This window comes from Melospiza georgiana, chromosome 12 (assembly GCF_028018845.1).
Source record: "Melospiza georgiana isolate bMelGeo1 chromosome 12, bMelGeo1.pri, whole genome shotgun sequence".
NCBI lineage: Eukaryota > Metazoa > Chordata > Aves > Passeriformes > Passerellidae > Melospiza > Melospiza georgiana.
This window is the reverse complement of record NC_080441.1, coordinates 18,567,322-18,587,272: the sequence shown is the minus strand read 5'-3', so window position 1 is coordinate 18,587,272 and position 19,951 is coordinate 18,567,322. Positions and strand designations below refer to the sequence as shown.

At 44.5% G+C, this 19,951-nt stretch overlaps 1 protein-coding gene across 2 annotated transcripts; it reads right to left on the bottom strand.

Annotated features, from left to right (window-relative positions):
* Positions 1 to 316: 316 nt before the first annotated feature.
* On the bottom strand, positions 317 to 17,520 carry C12H8orf48 (chromosome 12 C8orf48 homolog). Of its 2 annotated transcripts, none has more exons than XM_058032708.1 (6): positions 17,496 to 17,520; positions 16,345 to 16,582; positions 15,682 to 15,825; positions 6,276 to 6,487; positions 4,355 to 4,507; positions 317 to 2,945 (listed from the first exon to the last, which is right to left on the bottom strand). In XM_058032708.1, exons 2-6 carry the CDS (start codon positions 16,571 to 16,573, stop codon positions 2,841 to 2,843), a joined length of 843 nt encoding a protein of 280 aa, XP_057888691.1. In that variant the 5' UTR covers positions 16,574 to 16,582; positions 17,496 to 17,520; the 3' UTR covers positions 317 to 2,840. The 2 variants fall into 2 exon arrangements, with proteins under 2 accessions (XP_057888691.1, XP_057888690.1); XM_058032707.1 differs by lacking the exon at positions 17,496 to 17,520 and adding an exon at positions 16,920 to 16,980.
* Between the last annotated feature and the right edge of the window lie 2,431 nt (positions 17,521 to 19,951).

The following is a 19,951-nucleotide window of genomic DNA, read 5'->3' as shown; positions in this document are numbered from 1 at the left end:
CAGGGCCACCTTCCACCAGAACAGGTAATTTGGGAATGTTCAGCTTTGTTGCCAGCTCAGATCCAGGGAGTGAATGCCACTAAAACCTCACTCCCACTCAGAGCTGCTGGGACTGAGCTGGAAGTTTTTCTAGAGATACAAATTCCCAGAGCAGGAGAGATGGCTGGAAAGGGGACAAGGAATGAGGGAGCCTGGAGTGCAGGGTGGTTTTTATAAAGCTAGAGCAAATGAAAGGGAAAGTTACAGTGCTGCAGTCCATGGGAAACTGATTTTAATGATAATGTGAGGAATGCAAGTTTCTCCAAAGGATCAGTTATAAAATCCAACACCCCAAAAGTGGATATCAGCACACACAGAGCATGAAACAACTGAGATGGGAGAAATGTGAGCACAGAGCAATGAAGCCCACCACATCAGCAATCACCCAGAAGATGAAATCATCCAGGCTCTGGGTGCCATGAAAGCCACAAAGGCAAAGCTGCAGAGCACTTTGAAGAGGCAGATTGATTTGTTTCACAGCCACAGCTGCTTTTCCCAAGGAATCCCTCTTGAGCCACCCTGCTCCTTTCATGCCCCAGCAAGCACAAACCAGGCAGCAGATGAGCCAATATTCCTTGACCAGAGTTTTGAGGTTTCTTTGGATCAAAAGAAAAATCTCCTGCTGGAGGGAGGAGCTCCTGGAAGGGGAAAAAGGAGGATACGTCACCCACCCTCTTTCCCACATGGCAGAGTTTTGGATCTCCAGCCTCAAAAAGTGCAGGATTAGAAAATAAATTATTTAGGAGATCAGATCATTCATTCCATTGGCATAAAGAAAACACTCAGATCTCAGAGTCACTGCTGATAAAAGAATGAAACAACTGTAGTGAGCAGCAGGAAAATGCATCCAACAGCCATCAGCAAAATCTGCTTTGATTTTGCTGAGGAGTTACCTGAGTTCTGTTTGTAACATTTATGCAAACAAACAGGAGCTGTGCAGGCACTGTGTGTGAGCTCCACAGACAAACACTGTCAGACACATAACCCAGATAACTCACAGCTCAGATTTACAGAAAGGCTGACAGCAGCTGCAAAGGAATTTCAGTAGCTCCAGAAAGGTTCAGTGTTCTGAAAACAGAAATATCAACATGTGCATGGCAGTCACTCTTTGTGGGTCTGCAAGGGCTGAAATCTGTGCTACAAAACGACAGTTTCCAAGGATTCAGTTCCTGATCACCCCCTGTACACCTGGCAGCCCTTCCAAGGCCCCACCTGAAATTCTGGGTGCCTCTCCCAGTGTGTGCAGAGACTTCCAGAGGCTCAGAGAACCAGGGAGTGCAGAGCAAAACAAGGAACAGAGGTGGGGCACCCAGGAGGAGATTGGAAAGCAGGAGATTTAAGGGTTTAAACATTTCCAAGGATCCCAGAGCAACAGGAAGGAACAAGCAGAGTTTATTCATTATCCAAGTGCCCTGCAGGACAATTCCAAAGGGGATGCTGTTGGGGCAGTATTTCTGATGGACCATTGAAGCTGTTTGCAAGGACAAGCAGCACTGAGGAGCTCAGGGCTGGGCTGGGCTCCCACCTGGGCTTCACCTACTCAGGATCCACTCCCAGGGAAAGCACTCTGAGCAGATTTTTAAGCAGCAGAAGGCAGAACTTTGCTAACACTTCTGTTTATATCCCAGCATTTCCCTCCAGGTTTTCCATGGTTTGTGGGAAGGGAGAACAAGAGGCTAAACAGCTCTCAAGGACTCTGATAAACAACCCAGAGCAGAGGAGGGAAACAACCCCATGAAATACAAACCCCCCCTTAAGGCAGCAGTGAGGGCTCTGGTCCCAAAATGGGGGAAGAAAATGCAACAGGGGGATTTGATTCCATCTGCTTTGGCACAAAAATGCAGTGTGGGTTCACAGATAGGGATATCCCTCCAGGGTTTTCACAGAGATGGGAATGCAGAGAAGTCAGGATATGGGAGGCTGAGGAGAGTCAGGCCATGGCTGAGCCCCTGCTCTCAGCTTTGGTCACAAAGGGCTGCAGAGGTGCCCAGAGAGCAGTACCAGGCTTTGGAGGCCACAGTGAGGATGATTTCACTGTCTAACCCAAAGATTCCCAGCACAATTCCATTTTATTTGGATGTGTACTGAACCCCAGATCCAGTCTTTGAACAACAGTGACTTCCTAATCTTGAAAAACTACAACAAATTCCAAAGTATTTTCTTGCAATTTCTCTCCCAGTTTTCATCTGTTGCTTGTTTTTCTCTATCCTATATAGATTCCATGATTAATTTATTATCATTTCTCATCCCATTGGCACCCCAGTCCTGCTGATTAATTTCTGTTGCAACCTCATTAATTCCCTTCTATAAATACTTCATTTCATTTTACTGCTTTTTATAGTTAACTTTGCTTTTTGTCTTCCACCTGGGGCTCTCACTTTCAATTTACCATGAGGCAGTGGGCAAAGCCTGAGCTGAGATGCAGTAATTACACCTCCCTGCCCTGGCAAACAGAATCATTTATTTTCCTTATGGATGGAGGCAGCTGGGAGCTGCTCTGCAATCCCACAGCAATCCCCCAAAAAACAATTCTTCTGCCTTGCCAGATTAATAATGGAAACTGCTGGCTTCTGGAATTTGAGAAACCCATGGAGATGGATTACAATATGCTGCAACATTTGCATTGAGGAGAGGGTGACTCACACCCCAGGCAGGCAGATCTGGTTCTACCTGCAGGAATATTAAAGCAGCACCCAATCCATCACTGCCACAGCAGCTCAGATCCAAAATCAGTGGAATTCTGGAGCTGACTGCCCACAGGAGGCTCTCCCAGTTCTTCACCCACTGGAGTTATGGTCCATTCAGTCTTTCCACTCCTGACCCTTCAGCCTTTGCCACAAATCCCTGGGATCCTCTGAAGGTTTGGGAAAGCTTCTGAGTGCTTCTCCTAGAAGTGTGAGCATGTCCTGAAACAGAAAGCAAACATGGGATTATTCAGGATTGTATCCCTGCCATTTCTCATGGCCTGCAGCACACACCCAGCCCCTCAAGCCCAGCCAGAGGGGCAGCACTCATCCACACACTCTGGTGGGTTTGAAAGGATTCTGATTAAAAACTCTGGCCCAAAAAGCAGACTTCTTCCCTGAGGAGGGACAGGGAAAAGCAGCTGGCCTTGCATGGGGGAAAAATGGGAAAAAGTGAAGCCTCACCTGAGGCTGAAGTTCTCAAATCTTAGGTAGGGAGTGAGGAAGAGTCAAAATGCTGGAAACTGGAATTACACTAGGGAAGAAGGGAATGTGTGGTACAGCACAAACTCCCAGGTTGCTCAACATGAGAAGAGAGCTGGGAGTTGCAGGAAGGCTCCTCCCTTCAGGCTCCCCCTCCCAAGGAGGGAGAGAAGAGCTCTTCCTTCAGGAGGATCTGTGACGGTGTTCACAGGGGTCTGAGGATGAGGGAGGAGATGAGGATCTGACTCCATGTTTAGAAGGCTGATTTATTGTTTTATCATATATATTATATGAAAACTATACTAAAAGAACAGAAGAAAGGATTTCATCAGAAGGCTGGCTAAGAAAGCAGAGAATGGAATGATAACAGAGGTTTGTGACTGACCAGACAGTCCAAGCCAGCTGACTGTGATTGGCCATTAATTAGAAACAACCACATGAGACCAATCCCAGATGCTCCTGTTGCATTCCACAGCAGCAGATAATCAATGTTTGCATTTTGTTCCTGAGGCCTCCCAGCTTCTCAGAGGGAAAAATCCTAAGGAAAGGATTTTTCAGAAAATACCATGGCTACAAGGATCCTCCTGAAGAGCAGCCACGGGAGGCCCAGGGAATTCTGCACATTTCACTGCTCCCCCAGCTGCTCCAGAGGCAATTCCTACCAACAAAGCTTCCATCTCTGGGACACTGGCACAGAGACAGGAATTGCAAGCAGAAATCTCAGAGTATCCCAGAAAAAAATCCCAGTATTCCAGAAAAACCTCAGCCTCCATCTCACATTGCAGTGTCCTAATGCAAGATTCCCAAAGGGTGAGCAAGGAAGCCCAGTAGGGGCAGTCACCCCCTATCACATCATTTAATTTGCCATTTCAGCTTGGACAGAAAACAAACTGGGGAGGCACAATCAAAAGGGACCCAAACCCATTCCAGGACAGCCTGGGAAAGACCTTCAGCTTCCACAAATCAGTAACTCCAATGACTTGAGGAGAATGTTGGTCCCAAGCACTTTATTAATGAAATGGACCCAAATTCTATTTTGGTTTGCACTGATCTCACTGCCATAAATCAGGAAGAATCTGAATTACAGATTCTTTCATTACAGCACCTATAAAATGTAGCATAAATTTTTTTCAACAATATTTGCTTACCCTGGAGTAAAACTGTTCTTCCAATTTCTCTTGGATTAAAGCACCTTCCAGCAGAGTCTTTTTTTGCCTGAGAAAGGCAATCTTGGCCAGCTCTGCTTCCTTCTGCTGGCAGCCAGGACAGGTTGAAACCTCATGGATTTCAGCTTCTGTCACCTGGAAGAGGAAACTTTGATGCCATGAGCAATGTCTGGCCTGGCAACTTTAAGAACAATCTAAAAAAAATACACTAAAGACAAAAATTGGCTTTTTAGGCAGTGGTAAAATAATTCAGAGTCACAATTCCATCATCTATAACTGCTCCTATGCTGGCTGTGTGCAAGGCTTTAAGCAGCAACCAGAGGGGTTATGATTATAAATTATATTTATACATTTTATAAATAAATTAAGAGGCAAATAAACTCTGGAGCCATTAGTTCAAACATGCAGCTCTGAGCCAGGATCCAGCCCAGACTCTGCAGCTCTGTCTGTGAGATAATCAGTGCTGCTCAGTGATTCCTGGGTCAGGTTATCCACCATGAAATCTTAAGCTTATTTAACAGCATTACACAAATCCCAGGGTTTGTGCTTTTATGAAATATCAATGGTTTTATCTGATCTAATTGACTCAGATTCCATCTGGCTCCATAAACACATTCAATTGCTACAAAGACAGAGGAATCAGCCCAAGGAAGTCCCATCCCAGGCCTCTGTCTCCTCTTCCCTGAATTTCTCTGGACAAAAATGTTGTGGGGAACTACAACAGAACCAAGCAGATGAAGTCACTTTTCTCAGGGAATGTATTCCCACAATGGAAGACAAAGAAAGATAAAATAAAAAATTCCACTAAATTTGCAAGGTAGGTTAACATTAACAGAAATTTTAAAAGCAGATGGCTGAAATGTCAAAATTGTTTTAAAAGACAGGAAGGCTGAAATAATTATCACATCAGAACTGACTTTAAAGTGCTGTTTTTAGATGCAGGGCTGAGGGGAGGAGCTGGACATAAAACCCATCCTGTGGTGGGAACAAACCACTGGGCTGGTGACAAAAAAAGAAGAGATTTGCATAGGGTAAAGATGAGACAGAGGCTGAGGTCAGCAAGATTTTATTGGAACAGTTTTTATCAATATTATCTAATACCTGAGAAAGCTGGGAACACAGGCAGGTTTTGTTTTTGGAATTCTTCTAATCCTGGAGTCCCAAAGACTTCACAACAAATAATATGCAGAATAATTTGATAAATAATAGGGGCAAACACAATCAGAGAAAAAGGCTTTTTCCTCTAGCTGGTCCAGGGCTTCTTGTAAAATAAATTATGACCTCAGCCTTGCTCAATCACACAAATCAGGATTTTATCAGCAGACAATAGTTTATGATGATTATTTGCTAGCATCTAAAGTGATGTATTGTGACCGTGTTCACAGGGGTCTGAGGGTGAGGGAAGAGATGAGGATCTGACTCCATGTTTCAGAAGGCTGATTTATTATTTTATTATATATATTATATTACAACCATACTAAAAGAATAGAAGAAAGGATTTCATCAGAAGGCTGGCTAAGAATAGAAAAAGAAAGAATGATAACAAAAGCTTGTGGCTGGGACAGAGAGTGATTGGCCATTAATTAGAAACACCCACATGAGCCAATCCCAGATGCACCTGTTGCATCCCACAGCAGCAGATAATCAATGTTTGCATTTTGTTCCTGAGGCCTCCCAGCTTCTCAGGAGGAAAAATCCTAAGGAAAGGATTTTTCATTAAATGTGTCTGTGACAATGTCTGAGAAATGAGAAGATTAAATCTTGGGCTGTCAACCCAAAACCTCTTCCAGAGGCCTGAGCCTGGCATCAGTAAGGTCTGCCTGCCTTGATCCTGTAATTATGGCTTTTTTCTGCAGTGGTTCTCCAGAATTTAGGGGAAATCTCCCTTTGTCCCCCCCAGTACCTGTTTCAGAGCCTCCCTGGTGTTTTCCAGCAGGATCCTGTTCATCAGCTGGGCAGGAACAGCACAGGACTGTCGTGGCTCAGTCTGCCTTGCTGGGGCTCCCCAGTGCAGCCTCCTGCCCCTGTGTGCCTGCTGCTGCTGCATGCTGCTGATCCTGCTGCTGCAGAAACGGCTCAGAGCTCCCAGCTCTGCCTGGGAGAACCCAGAAACTCCTGGAAGCAACAGGGAAAGGCATCAGTGGCTGTGCCAGGGACAGAGGGATGGCTGCCCTGCATGTGTGTGAGCTCCTGTGGGCCAAGGAGTGTCGGTTTCTCAGCTGTTTTTATGGCCTGGAAAGGCTCAGGGATGCCCTTGGGCAGCCCGCGCTCCAAAGGACGAGAAGAGGCTTCAGGTTTTTTCTCGGTCTTCAGTGTTTATTAGTTATTTATCTAAAAGATTTTCTCTCAGCCCAACAGAGGTCTGCTCAGCAGCCAGCCATGAGCACACTGAGAGCCCCCGGGGCGGTCACCTATCTTTATACTCAAAATTACGTATACAATATTTATCAATTTCCCCCAATACCTTTTACCCTTATTGACCAGTGCACTTTTAGTAATAACCAATCCCAAAGTGCCACCATCACCACAGAAGATGGAGGCCAAGAAGAAAAAGAAGGACAGGACACGCCCCAATTCCTCCATCTTACTTCTCTAAACCCCCCTGTACAGTGAAGCCCCAAAACAGATAGCCTTCAAGAAATAATGAGTTAAAACATAGAATGTGAGGCATTTGAAGAAAGCATAGCATTAGGAAACACATAAAGCAATAAATCAGCTAAAGTATGAAACACAATGACAGGAAAGAGAGATAGGAATAGGGGAACTGATGGGCTAAGCATGTTCAGAGCCAACAATGTCAAACTGACCCTAAGAACTCTGCCAAGCCATAGGGACCAAGCCAAGTACACCAGGAATTGACCAAATTAGGAAAGAAGTTCAAAAGTTTAAAGAGGAAGACTCATCAGGAGACCCCAGCCCATGATGAAGGCAACCGGAACGACCACCAAGATGATCCTCAAAAGAGATGTCCCCGCCCACGCTCCGCCTACACCACGCCCCATATGAATATTCATGCAAAGATATGATTATGTATATGATCTGATGTAATTTATATCCAAAACTGTATAAAAGGCCTGCCATTGTTACGGGAAACTCAGAAATCCATTTTGTGATTTCTCCGACGCGTCGCAATAAAATACCTCCTGCTTATCTGACTTAGGCTGAGTCTCTTAAGCAGTTATTCTCGCCTTTTGGGGCAAAATTCGGCATCAACAGAAATCCTAAACCCTGTGTTTCACACTCTAATTAACTTATCCCTTCACCATTCACCCAGTGAAATCCTCCCATCCTCATACAGGTGTTGTCTCCTGTGCAGGATCAAAGTCCAGCCACCAGACACTTCTGGCAACATCCCAGGACTCCTGAGCCCCCCAAGGGTGGTCTCGGTCACTCTGCACATCAGTCCTGAGGTGCTGAGATCCCACAAAGGAGAGCCAAACCCTGCCTGCAGCAACACAGAGCACAGCTAAACACAAACGGGATGGCAGCTGTGGGAATCTGCACAGTAAATGGCTCTAAAAGAAGAATTTACACAAGTGGGGATAGAATCTGTAGGAACCTGCACAATAATTGGCTCCAAAATCAGAATTTTAAACACAAATGTACATGGGAGCTATAGGAACTTGCATAATTAAAGGCCCTAAACAGGCTCCAAAATCAGAATTTAAACACAAATGGGGATGGGAGCTGTAAGAATTTGCACAATAAATGGCTCCAAAATAAGAATTTAAACACAAATATGGATGGCAGCTGCAGGAACCTGCACAATAACTGTCTCTAAAACAGGCTCCAAAATCAGAATTTAAACACAAATGAGATGGCAGCTGTAGGAACCTGCACAATAAATGGTTCTAAAATCAGAATTTAAACACAAATGTGGATGGGAGCTATATGAACTTCCACAATAAATGGCTCTAAAATTCTAAAATCAGAATTTAAACACAAATGTGCATGGGAGCTGTAGCAACCTGCACAATAAAAGGCCCTAAAAAAGGCTCCAAAATCAGAATTTAAACATAAATGTGGATAGGAGCTGTTGGAACCTGCAGAATAAATGGCCCTAAAACAGGCTCCAAAATCACAATTTAAACACAAATGGGGTTGGGAGCTGTAGGAACTTGCACAATAAATGGCTTAAAAATCTGAATTTAAACACAAGTGTGGATGGGAGCTGCAGAAACCTGCACAATAAATGGCTCTAAAATCAGAATTTAAACAGAAATGGGATGGCAGCTGTGGGAACCTGCACAATAAATGACTCAAAAATCAGAATTTAAACACAAATGGACAGCAGCTGTAGGAACCTGCAAAAGAGTTGGCTCTAAAATCAGAATTTAAACACAAATGGAGGTGGGAGCTGTACAAACTTGCACAACCAATGGCTCTAAAAGAGGCTCCAAAATCAGAATTAAAGCACAAATGTGGATGGGAGCTCTAGGAACCTGCACAATAATTGGCTCCAAAATCAGAATTTTAAACACAAATGTAGATGGGAACTATAGGAACTTGCATAATTAAAGGCCCTAAACAGGCTCCAAAATCAGAATTTAAACACAAATGTGAGGGAATCTGTAGGAACCTGTACAATAAATGGCCCTAAAATCAGAATTTAAACACAAATCTGGATGGGAGCTGTAGGAACTTGCACAATAAATGGCTCTAAAATCAGAATTCTAAACACAAATGTGCATGGGAGCTGTATGAACCTGCATAATAAATGGCTTTAAGACAGGCTCCAAAATCAGAATTTAAACACAAATGGAGATGGGAGCTGTAAGAATTTGCACAATAAATGGCTCCAAAATCAGAATTTACACAAATGGAGATGAGAGCTATAGGAATCTGCACAATAAATGGCTCTAAAATCAGAATTTAAACACAAATCTGGATGGGATGGCAGCTGTAGGAGCTTGAACAATAAATGGCTCTAAAATCAGATGTTTAAACACAAATGTGCATGAGAGGTGTAGGAACTTGCACAATAAATAGCTCTAAAACAGGCTCCAAAATCAGAATTTAAACACAAATGTGGATGAGAGCTGTAGCAACTTGCACAATAAAAGGCCCTAAAATAGGCTCCAAAATCAGAATTTAATCACAAATGTGGATGGGAGCTGTAGGAACCTGCACAATAATTGGCTCTAAAATCAGAGTTTAAACACAAATGTGGATGGGAGCTGTAGGAACCTGCACAATAAATGGCTCAAAAATCAGAATTTACACAAATGTGGATGGCAGCTGTAGGAACCTGCACAATAAATAGCTCAAAAATCAGAATTTACACAAATGTGGATGGCAGCTGTAGGAACTTGCACAGTAATTGGCTCTAAAATCAGAATTTTAAACACAAATGTGCATGGCAGGTGTAGGAATTTGCACAATAAATAGCTCTAAAACAGACTCCAAAATCAGAATTTAAACACAATGTGGATGGCAGCTCTAAGAACCTGCACAATAAATGGTTCAAAGATTAGAATTTAAACAAAATGTGGATGGGAGCTGTAGGAACTTGCATAATAACTGGCCCTAAAACAGGCTCCAAGATCAGAATTTAAACATAAATGTGGATGGGAGCTCTAGGAACCTGCACAATAAATGGCTCCAAAATCAGAATCTAAACAGAAATGGGATGGCAGCTATAGGAATCTGCACAATAAATGGTTCTAAAATCAGAATTTAAACAGAAATGTGGATGGGAGCTGTATGAACTTCCACAATAAATGGCTCTAAAACAGGCTCCAAAATCAGAATTTAAACACAGATGTGGATTGAAGCTGTAGAGACCTGCACAATAATTGGCTCTAAAATCAGAATTTTAAACACAAATCTGGATGGGAGCTGTAGGAGCTTTTACAATAATTTGCTCAAAAATCAGAATTTACACAAATGGGGATGGCAGTTGCAGTAACCAGTAACAATAAATGACTCAAAAATCAGAATTTAAACACAAATGGGGATGGGAGCTGCAGGAACTTGCATAATAAAACACCCTAAAAGAGGCTCCAAAATCAGAATTTAAACACAAATGGGGATGGGAGCTGCAGGAACTTGCATAATAAAACACCCTAAAAGAGGCTCCAAAATCAGAATTTAAACACAAATGGGGATGGGAGCTGTAGGAACCTGCACAATAAATGGCTCTAAAAGATGCTCCAAAGATGGGAGGAAATAAAAAGACAAAAGGTTAATGGCACAGGATAAATAGATTAGCAAAGCAAGCAGTTAAACACTATGACATTAAATAAACTGGCTGTCAATAATACAGATTTAGCACCTCACCACCTGAAACTGCAACTTGCTAAACCCAAATGAATTAATATATCAAGAGAGATCTCATCAATAACTCTAAGGAGCAATTTGTAAGAAAAATTAGAGGCAGTGTCCACTGAAGGCACTCTGGAAACACCTCCAATAAATTCCACAAACTACAGAAAGGCAATTTTTTTTTTGGAGGAAATGCAATTAGAAAACACCTCTTATCTAAAGCTTCAACAATCATTTCCTAAATTCTTTAGAAGATCTTATTTCAAAAACATCATTCCCTCTTTCATCTTCCCTTATCCTTCCCAGTGGCACATAAAAATAAATAAAACAGAGATTAGACTTCAGCTGGGCGGGTTAGGATGGATTTACAACTTCATTCAGGGCTTTTGGGGAGATTTTCCAGAGGCTCAGAGCACAAGCAGGGCAGTATTTCATGGCCAGCAGCTCAGGATGGGGCTCTCCAGGTTTCCATGGGCAAATTTCCCCCAAAATCAGGCAGGTGGTGACTCCAAAGTGTTTAACCCCAAGGATTCACACCCAAATTCCTGCTGGGAGCTTGGGTTGTATCATTTGAACAACCCCTCCACATTTTCTCTTTTCAGGATTAAATTCAATTTCCAGACTTGGCATTCCAGTGCCACAACACAAATCTTCAAAATACTGAAAAACTGGAATATAAAACTTCCCCCAAACTCCCTGGGATTTATTTAGTCCTGAGTGCACAGGACACAGTTGTGGAATTGTGCAAAGAAACTGAGCATCTCCTTAGAAATCCAGTGTTTCTAAAGGATAAGGCAATCCATAATTAAAACTAAAACAGGAATTTTGTGGTTCTGTGGACAACATGGAAAATATGTTTAAGTTCAGAATTGAGCATCACAAAGCTATTTACTCCTCCTAAGAAGATGATGTTTCAAAATGATTAAAAGGAAAGACAATTTATAGACATATAAGTGAGAATTAGCAACACCTTAAAATGAAATTTAATTTTAAAAAAATTCTGAGGGAGCATCAGAAATATCTGAGTGGAAACCTCCATTTCAGTCATCAGGTGATTTTCCTTACAAGAATTGTGTAAAAAAGTGGAAATCATGTGCCACTATTGGGTTTAATCTCACTAATAAAACATTCCTGGCAGGTTCATTTATGCTGAACACAGAATGAATAAAAAGATTAAAAAGTTACCATTGTGAGGGGGGAAAAAACCCAGAACAAAAGCATTTGAGTACTCAGAGGGAGAAGTAAAACACATCAGGTCCACTGAGCATTTAGTGACAGTTTAATACCAGCCTGAATAACTCACTTAAGGTTCTTCTGACATCCACAAGTGCAATTTTATTAAGAATTGGTTTCTAATAATGCATAAATCCTGTGCTGCCACACACCCACCCATCTGCTCATCTGCACCTCCAGACTTCAGAAGAAACACTGGCAAAGGGAACAGCAATTTTTAAACCTCACTGCACGACTCAGTGCTGGAGTTATTCCTCCACATTAACTCATGCTTAACAGGATGTTCAGAAAGAATTTAAATTAGGGATCAAGGACTAGAATTTTTCTGAAAGAAACTCAAAAAAAGATGAGGAAAGTGTGTCTTTTAACTGAAGTATTTGCACACTCAGATCTCCCCCAGGCGTGGGAGGTTCACCTGCCCAGGGGATCTCAGCTCCTGCTTTGGGTTGGGTTTATTCCATGTAGATTCCCTGTTTTCCATGTGTGATCCAGACCTGCTGCAATGCTCCTTCTCCAGCTGGGGTGGAGATCTAAGGGCAGTGCACAGAATCCCTGCCAGTGCCCATGGCTGCTCCACAAGGACATTTTCTCATGTTTGTTACTCCAAATCCAGTGTTTCCTCTCAGTAAGGCAGAGCAGGGGACAAAAGCAGCCCAAGTGACAGCAGCACAGCTCAACCCCAGCCCCATCTCACCCAGGAAGGTCACAAAGCGTGGAATGTTTAGGCAGAAAAGCTTCACAAAGTGCAGGAAGCAGCCCAGGAGAGACCAGCTAACCCTCATGTGTGCACCCCAAACCCTGCTGAGGGAACTCAGTGACCTGTGTGGCCTTTGTAGGTTTTTTCAGTGACCTATGTAGGTTTTAACTCCAGCCTTAAGTGTAGCATTTGAAATCACAGAATCACAGAAATTCAAGGCTGGAAGAGACCTTTAAGATCATTGAGTCCAACCCATGTTCTAACACCTCAACTAGATCATGGCACCAAGTGCCACATCCAGTCTTTTTTTAAACTCTTCAAGGGATGGTGACTCTACCACCTCCCTTGGTAGATCATTCCAGTATTTGACCACTCTTTCTGTAAAATCCACCAGGAGGGAGGAAAAGAAGAAAATATTTATGAGTTTCCTTTTCCTTTGATGTTTAACTTTGATTTAACAGGGAAAATGGCAGGCATTTTGTTGTTTTTATTCCTTCCCAGTACTCTATTTTAAAGAAAGTAAAAAGAGATAACTGTGAAAAGCAATAATCAATAACTGCTCTGCAGTAAGGTTTTACCTCTGCAGCTCCAGATTGCATCTTCATAATGCCCTAGATTGATTTTACAGTTCAGATGAACATGCTGACAGCCTGACCTGCAGAGAACACGAGAAAGACCCCTGCAGGTACCACAGGGCAGAGAAACAGGTTGAAATGTCAGGCTGTTCATCACAAACAGGAATTTCAAATGAGTAAAACTCCTCCAGCACAGTGAATCATCCCAGAGTCACACAGCAACCTGGGTTGGAAGGACCTTAAAGCCCATCCAGTGCCACACTGGGACTCATCCCACTGTCCCAGGTGCTCCAAGCTCCATCCAACCCAGCCTTGGGCACTGCCAGGGATGGGGCAGCTCCAGCTCCTCTGGGCAACTGTGCCAGGGCATCCTCACCCTCCAGGGATCAATTATAGGAGCAGGGCAGAAAAATAAACAGGCAAAGCATTTGATGGAGAGGCAGCTGGTGAGCACAGCACCAGCCATGGGGTTAGAGAGCCCCACCTGAATTCTCAGACACAGCCAAGCTGAAGAATTGCCTTTTCCTGAGTACATTTTAAAGATGACTAACATGGAGCAATCTCTGTGGAACTGAGGATTTACACTCATGTTGTGATGCATTTGCCTAATAACAGCTCGTGCTTCCACACTGGGGTGCAGGGACAAAGAACTCTGATGAAAATTCCTCACTTCACCTGAGGCCAGCGTGTTTTCCTTCTTTCAGCCCACAAAGAAAACCATGAAAAATAAAAAAGACATTCCAGAGTGTTCCTACAGGCAAAGCAGAACCTTTTGCTCCCCCATCACATTTAACCCTATTAGCAGTAAGATGAGAAGGAAAGTCTTGAGGCAACAAAACAAACCCCAATTCAGAGCACCCTGTGTGCTCAGTGATTCACTGAGCTGAGTGTTCTGAGGGGACTCACTGTGCAGCAATCCACTTCCAGGTGAGCTCATCTGCTGCACTAAAAAAACATCTCCAAGCTGCTAAAACAATACAAGAGTTGGGGGATACCATGTGCTGAAGGATTAAGTCCAAGAGAAGCATTTATAGATATCAGAAGAGTTGCTGTGGCTATTTTGTGGTATTAATTAAAAAATGTAGAATATTATGATTGATTTGGGGATAGCCTGGCTGGGTACTGTGTTTGCATCAAAGAAAAGCAGAAACCATATTTTGTGCTGCTCATATGGATCATTGGAAGCACCAAAGTCCCTGAGGCTGCCACGGGGACAAGTGACAGGAGCAGCAAGGACGAGCCAGCTCTGCATCCTTCACCTCAAGATCACGGAGCAGGATTTGCTGCTCCAGCCTCAGTGCTCTCTCTGACTCCCCTGCCCTCAGCACCCACCAGCCAAAGGCACAAATTCCCTGGTGAGGAACTGCAGGGATCTGCCAGGGATTCTATGAATAAAATCCTCTGAGTGAGTGCAACTTCCAAGGGAAATCATCCCCAGCCTTCAGCTGTGGCTCATCCTCCCCTCAGTGCCTCTGAGCCCACCAGGTCCCATTCCCTGTCTCCAGGAATCAGTCACAGGGCTCTGGTGTATTTTGGGAAGATTCTCCTGTAGGAGCAGCCCAGGATGAGCTGCTCCACACTGCCCTGACTGCAGAGCAATGCAGGAGATGAGTCAGGAGCCCCAGCACTGACACTGGGGAAGGAGCTCTGCTCTCACCAGCCTGGCAGGTGCTGCTTCCTTAGGGCAGATGGGTGCTCTGAGGATGCTGGAGCACAAATCCCACACCATGAAGGGCCCAGGCAGGAGGATCCCTGTCCCACAGTGACCTACAAAACTCCAAGTGTGCTCACCTCCCATCAACATGGAGATTGAGGAAGGTTCCCCGTCTGCTCCCATTATTTTTTGCTCAGTTACAGCTTTTTTGCTCTTTTTTCTTAATTAAAAATAGCATCTCTGACCCACTTCTTGACAGACTTTAGCAGGGCTTGCATCCCACCATCTGCTCTCACAGTTCCTTGCATAACTGGTACATGGAAATGGATCCTTCCTTCCTCCTTTCCCTTCTCCTCCTCCCTGCACTCCATCATTATTTGGGTAAAGCTGCTCCATTGTTCCTGCCAAAATTGGAGCCCTACTGCCTCCCTCAGCTTGGGAAAGGAACTAGAACAGGGCAAACAAATAATTCAATTATCAATACTGTTGGTTAACAAGGGGGAAAACCTGTGTCACACAATAAATTCTGAAGTCATGTTTATTTTGGAGGGGAAAATGCCCAAATCTCCTCTACAGCTGGAGAGAAAAAACCTGAATTAAATTAAACAATTAAATGTCAAACATGGGGACATTTTTGAATTTTGTGGTAATGCACCACCAGGATAATGTCACTACATAGGGGCAGCATCAAAGCCATGTGTGATATGGGAGACAAGGCTGCACTCCAAGAAAGCATAAAAGAGAAACTTTGCACTTAATTACTTGGCTAATTAAGCCAGGCTAATTAGCTGGCTTGATTTAATAGCCTGTGTATAAAATTTAAGTCAAGTTTACATCTCCTTCCAAAAGAAACAATTACAGGCTCTGCTGAAGTTACCCAACTCACCAGCAGGAGTTGTGATGGCAGATTTGTCTGGCCTAATCCCAGTGTCTTTATTTTTCACATCAATCCACTTTCCCATGGCATCAATCCATTTTCCTATGGCAGCTCTTTCCACAGCTGCAGGATCCACTGCTTCAGACTCCTCCTCTGCAAGGAAAAAAAGGCAACTTTGAACACACATTGTGAGGAAAGCAAAGTGGGAGGCAAATAATCCTCCACTTGAATGTGCCAGTTCTCCCTGCTAGGGAGGAGAGACCCTGAGCCACAGCAATACACAGATGAGGCCACAGATTTCAGCTCCTGCTTTATCCTTCCTCTGCTGCAGCTTTGAGGTCCTACCCAGCCCTCTTCAGTATTTTAAATCATGGAGCTATCCCATGGAAAAATTGTTTTATGGCCCAGCTACTTTTCATTCATGGTAAAAAGTAGCTTGGAGAACTGTTTTTTAATGTGCCAACAGAATTTCAGCATCACAAGGTTACAAAGGAAGGATTTCCATGGCCAAGTCCTTCCCATGGAGCTGCCTGAAGCATGGATCTGGTGGGCACTCTGCACAGCAAGGACACTGCATGCAGTTTTCACATGTTTATTTTTACTGATTTGAGTCCCCAGTGCACTGACAGGAGCTGTGGAAGGCAGGCCTCAAGCAGGGAGAGCTCTGCATACCTGCAGCACTTTGCCCTGCCAGTGATGCTGAGCTTCCCAAAGCCTCTGAGACAGCTGCCCCCTCCACATCCTCTGTGGAACACCAGGATCCAGGTGCTTCACTCTCCTCCTCCTCGCTGAAGGACTCAAAGGTGTCTCCTGAATAGTCCAAGGCAGAGCTGCTGTGACTCTGGCTCCACTCCAGCCCCTTCCCATGGCTCCTGGAGCTCTCTGCTGAGGCAGCTGCCATGGGACAGCACTGCAAATAAAAACAAAAACACGGTCAGTTTCACAGGATTACTCACCGCAACATGGGAGGTACTTTGGGATGTTACAGCCACATCACACCAGATTTAACCACCACAACAGGTGGGTAAAATCACAACTCAGTCGTGACCAAGCCAAAGCATGGATTAGAGCAGCACACGCTCAGATCCACAGGGGAAATGTACAGAACCAACTAGCACTGAACAATAGCTGTGAAATATGAGCGGCATTCTTTGCAAATCTGTGGTGGATTACAGTAATGCTTGGATTAAATTCTTCATTAAAAAAACCCCAAATTTTCCCCTTTCTAGTATCTTAAAGGAACTTACAGGAAAGAAAAGGTAAGACTATTTACAACACCAGGTAGCGTCAAAACAAGGGGGAATGAGCTGAAATGGAAAGAGAGGATGGTTAAATGAGATAGTGGGAAAAAACCTTCCACCATCCCAGGCTGCTCCAGCTCCAATGTCCAGCCTGGCCTTGGGCACTGCCAGGGATCCAGGGGCAGCCACAGCTGCTCTGGGCACCCTGTGCCAGGGCCTGCCCACCCTGCCAGGGAACAATTCCCAATTCCCAATATTCCATCCATCCCTGCCCTCTGACAGTGGGAGCCATTCCCTGTGTCCTGTCCCTCCATCCTTGTCCCCAGTCCCTCTGCAGCTCTTCTGGAGCCCCTTCAGGACCGGGCAGGGCTCTGGGCTCTCCCTGGATTCTCTCCCTCAGCTCTCCCAGCCCGGCTCCAGCCCTGCAGCGGCTCCGTGCCCGGCAGCTCCCCCAGCCAGGGCCGTGCCCGCCCCTCACGGCTCCAGGAGCTGCTCTGCCCTTCCCTCGCTGCTCTCAGCCCTCATGGATGGGCTCTAAGCGCGGCTTTTTCCCCCTGCGGCCCTCAGAACCTCGCTCCTTACCCCGGCCCCGCTCCCCCGGGCGAGAAGGGGCGGCCCCGGGAGCTGAGGGCGGAGCGGGGCGGGGAGTGGAGCCCGGGCCGGCCGCGGTTGAGGCGGAAAATCCGGCCCCGAAATCCTGCCGGGCTTGTGGGGTCGGTGTTGAATAGTGCCGGGCTTGTGGGGTCGGTGTCGAATGGTGCCGGATGTACGGAGTTGGGGTTGAATGGTGCCGGGTTTGTGGGGTTGGGGTTGTGCACATTCCGCCCCAGCTGAGCCCCACAGCGATTCCCCCTGGATTTGGAGAAGGCTGTGAGGAGCTGGAGCGAGTCCGGCGGCTTGCAGAGGGTGAGGGAGCAGGGCTGGGGGAGCTGAGCTGGGTCTTTATTCCCCCCTGGGTGTGTTTATCCCTCCCCTGGGTGTGTTTGATCCCCCCTGGGTGTATTTATTCCCCCCTGGCTGTGTTTAATCCCCACAGGATCCCCACATTGCACAAAAAGCGATAAAGGGCTGCCCGGAGCTGTGGCAGTGGCTTGTGGTAAAAACACCTCACGGCCAGCTACAGCTCTGCCACAAGGACGCAAAAGCCTAGAGAAACACTAGGGCATTTTTAAATGTTTTTTTTTTTTTACCTTTAGGACAGTGTATTACACCCAAGAAGATGAAGGCAGATGGCCTTGGATGTGACACTTCATGGAAATGAGATGCAAAAAGTATTCCAGGGCATGAAATCTTTCTGTGTTTTCAGGTACAATTTCTATAGGTTATATCATGATGAAAGCAACTCTTCTCTATTCTGGGATATTGCTTTAAAATCGCTATTTCAGGTTAGCTAATACCACTTTCTGTTTTGTTTTGGGGTTTTTTTTGTTTGTTGGTTTTTATTGGGATTTTTTGCAGTTTTTTGGTTCTTGTTTGAGTTTTTTGGGGCTTTTTTTTTTTTTTTTTTTTTTTTTTCATTGAAGTCTTTTTTTTTTTGCAAGAAAAGCTGATTCTCCACTCCTGGGATGGCACAGTGTGTTTGCTGTCACTGGGGTTTTATCCTTATGCTGAGTTTGGACTGCCTGGCCAAAGGACAAGAGATTTTGTCTTCTCTCACATTTGAAGCGCAGCAAAAGTGATCTTGTGTCTCCTGGAACAGAGAACTCTGTGCTGGTCTCTACATTTCATGTAAGAAGGAATGGGCAGCATGAGATGGATGCAGGAGTGTAATAAATGCATTGATGCAGTGGTGGAATAAACAGCTCTGCACATTGCTCAGGGTGTAACATTCACTTCTTTGCTGAGTGAGCTGCTTGGGGCTCGCCCTTTTCTTGTAGTTTGCTGCAAGACATTAAAATAATTGATGTGGGATAAACATTTCTTGTACCTTTTCCTCCCATCCAAAGGAAAGCAGTGATCAGAGGGGTGTGTGAGTGGAAGGGCAGTGCAGGAGCCAGCTCAATGCCAGGAGCTTGTGGAGACAGGAATCTGGAATTCTGGAATGTGGAATTCTGGAATTCCGTACAGTTTGGATCAGCCAGACCTGCCTTGTGTCCTAAACCTCTCCAGCCCAAAGTTCACGTTGAACTGGCTGCTCTGAGGTGTTTTCATTCTCAAGAAGATAATGTGGCAGCCAGGCTGAGGGAGGTGAGGAGCTGGAAGGATCTAGAAAATAAAGAGAGATTTCATGGTCTGAGTTAAAAACCACAGGGAAACAGGGCTGGGAGAAACATTTCCTTTTCTTTAAAAATCTAATCAACATGCACAGAGAATAACCCAGAATAACTGAGAATAACCCAGATCCCCACAGCTCCCACTAAATGCTTTGATTATTTATCATTGCCCATTTTTTATGGAAACAGTTGACATTAGATTATTAGTGACCTGGGTGGTATTTGATTTTTTTCCCCCTGGAGGTTAAAGACTTTGTAGTTTCCTGTTCTAGGTCCTTTTTAAAATTCACTTTAGGGCATGAAAAATATATTGTTCCGTCAAGTTTATTTCTCTGACATTTATTCAGTGCAGAGTGTGATGCTAATATTAAAGGTTTTTGATTTGAAGCCCAGGATACAGACAAGGCTTTTCAGTGGTCTTCCCTAAACCAGGACATTTCATCACTGCCTGGGAAGTTATGATGTTGGAACAGCATAATTATTTGAAGGAGTGTTTGTTTTTCAGGGATTTGTGGGTGATATTAGATGGCTCAGCCCAGTTGTGTCACAAGGTATTAAGGTTTCTGCCTGCTGAAGTCATGGAGCTGGGCCTATATAGAGCCATAAATAATATTGTGGGAGAGCCAGTGACAGACTTTGACTCCAGCTCAACTCTTTATTACTTGTTATATTAAATTTAAACACAATTGTTGAATTCCTTGCTGTGGGCAAAATGCTTTTTGATGTCTCCTTCTATTAAAGTTGTAATATCCCTTTTAGCCTGTGAAACTCACTCTTGCCAGGTGTGTTTCTCCAATAATTAATGATGCTAGCAGAATTAATTGG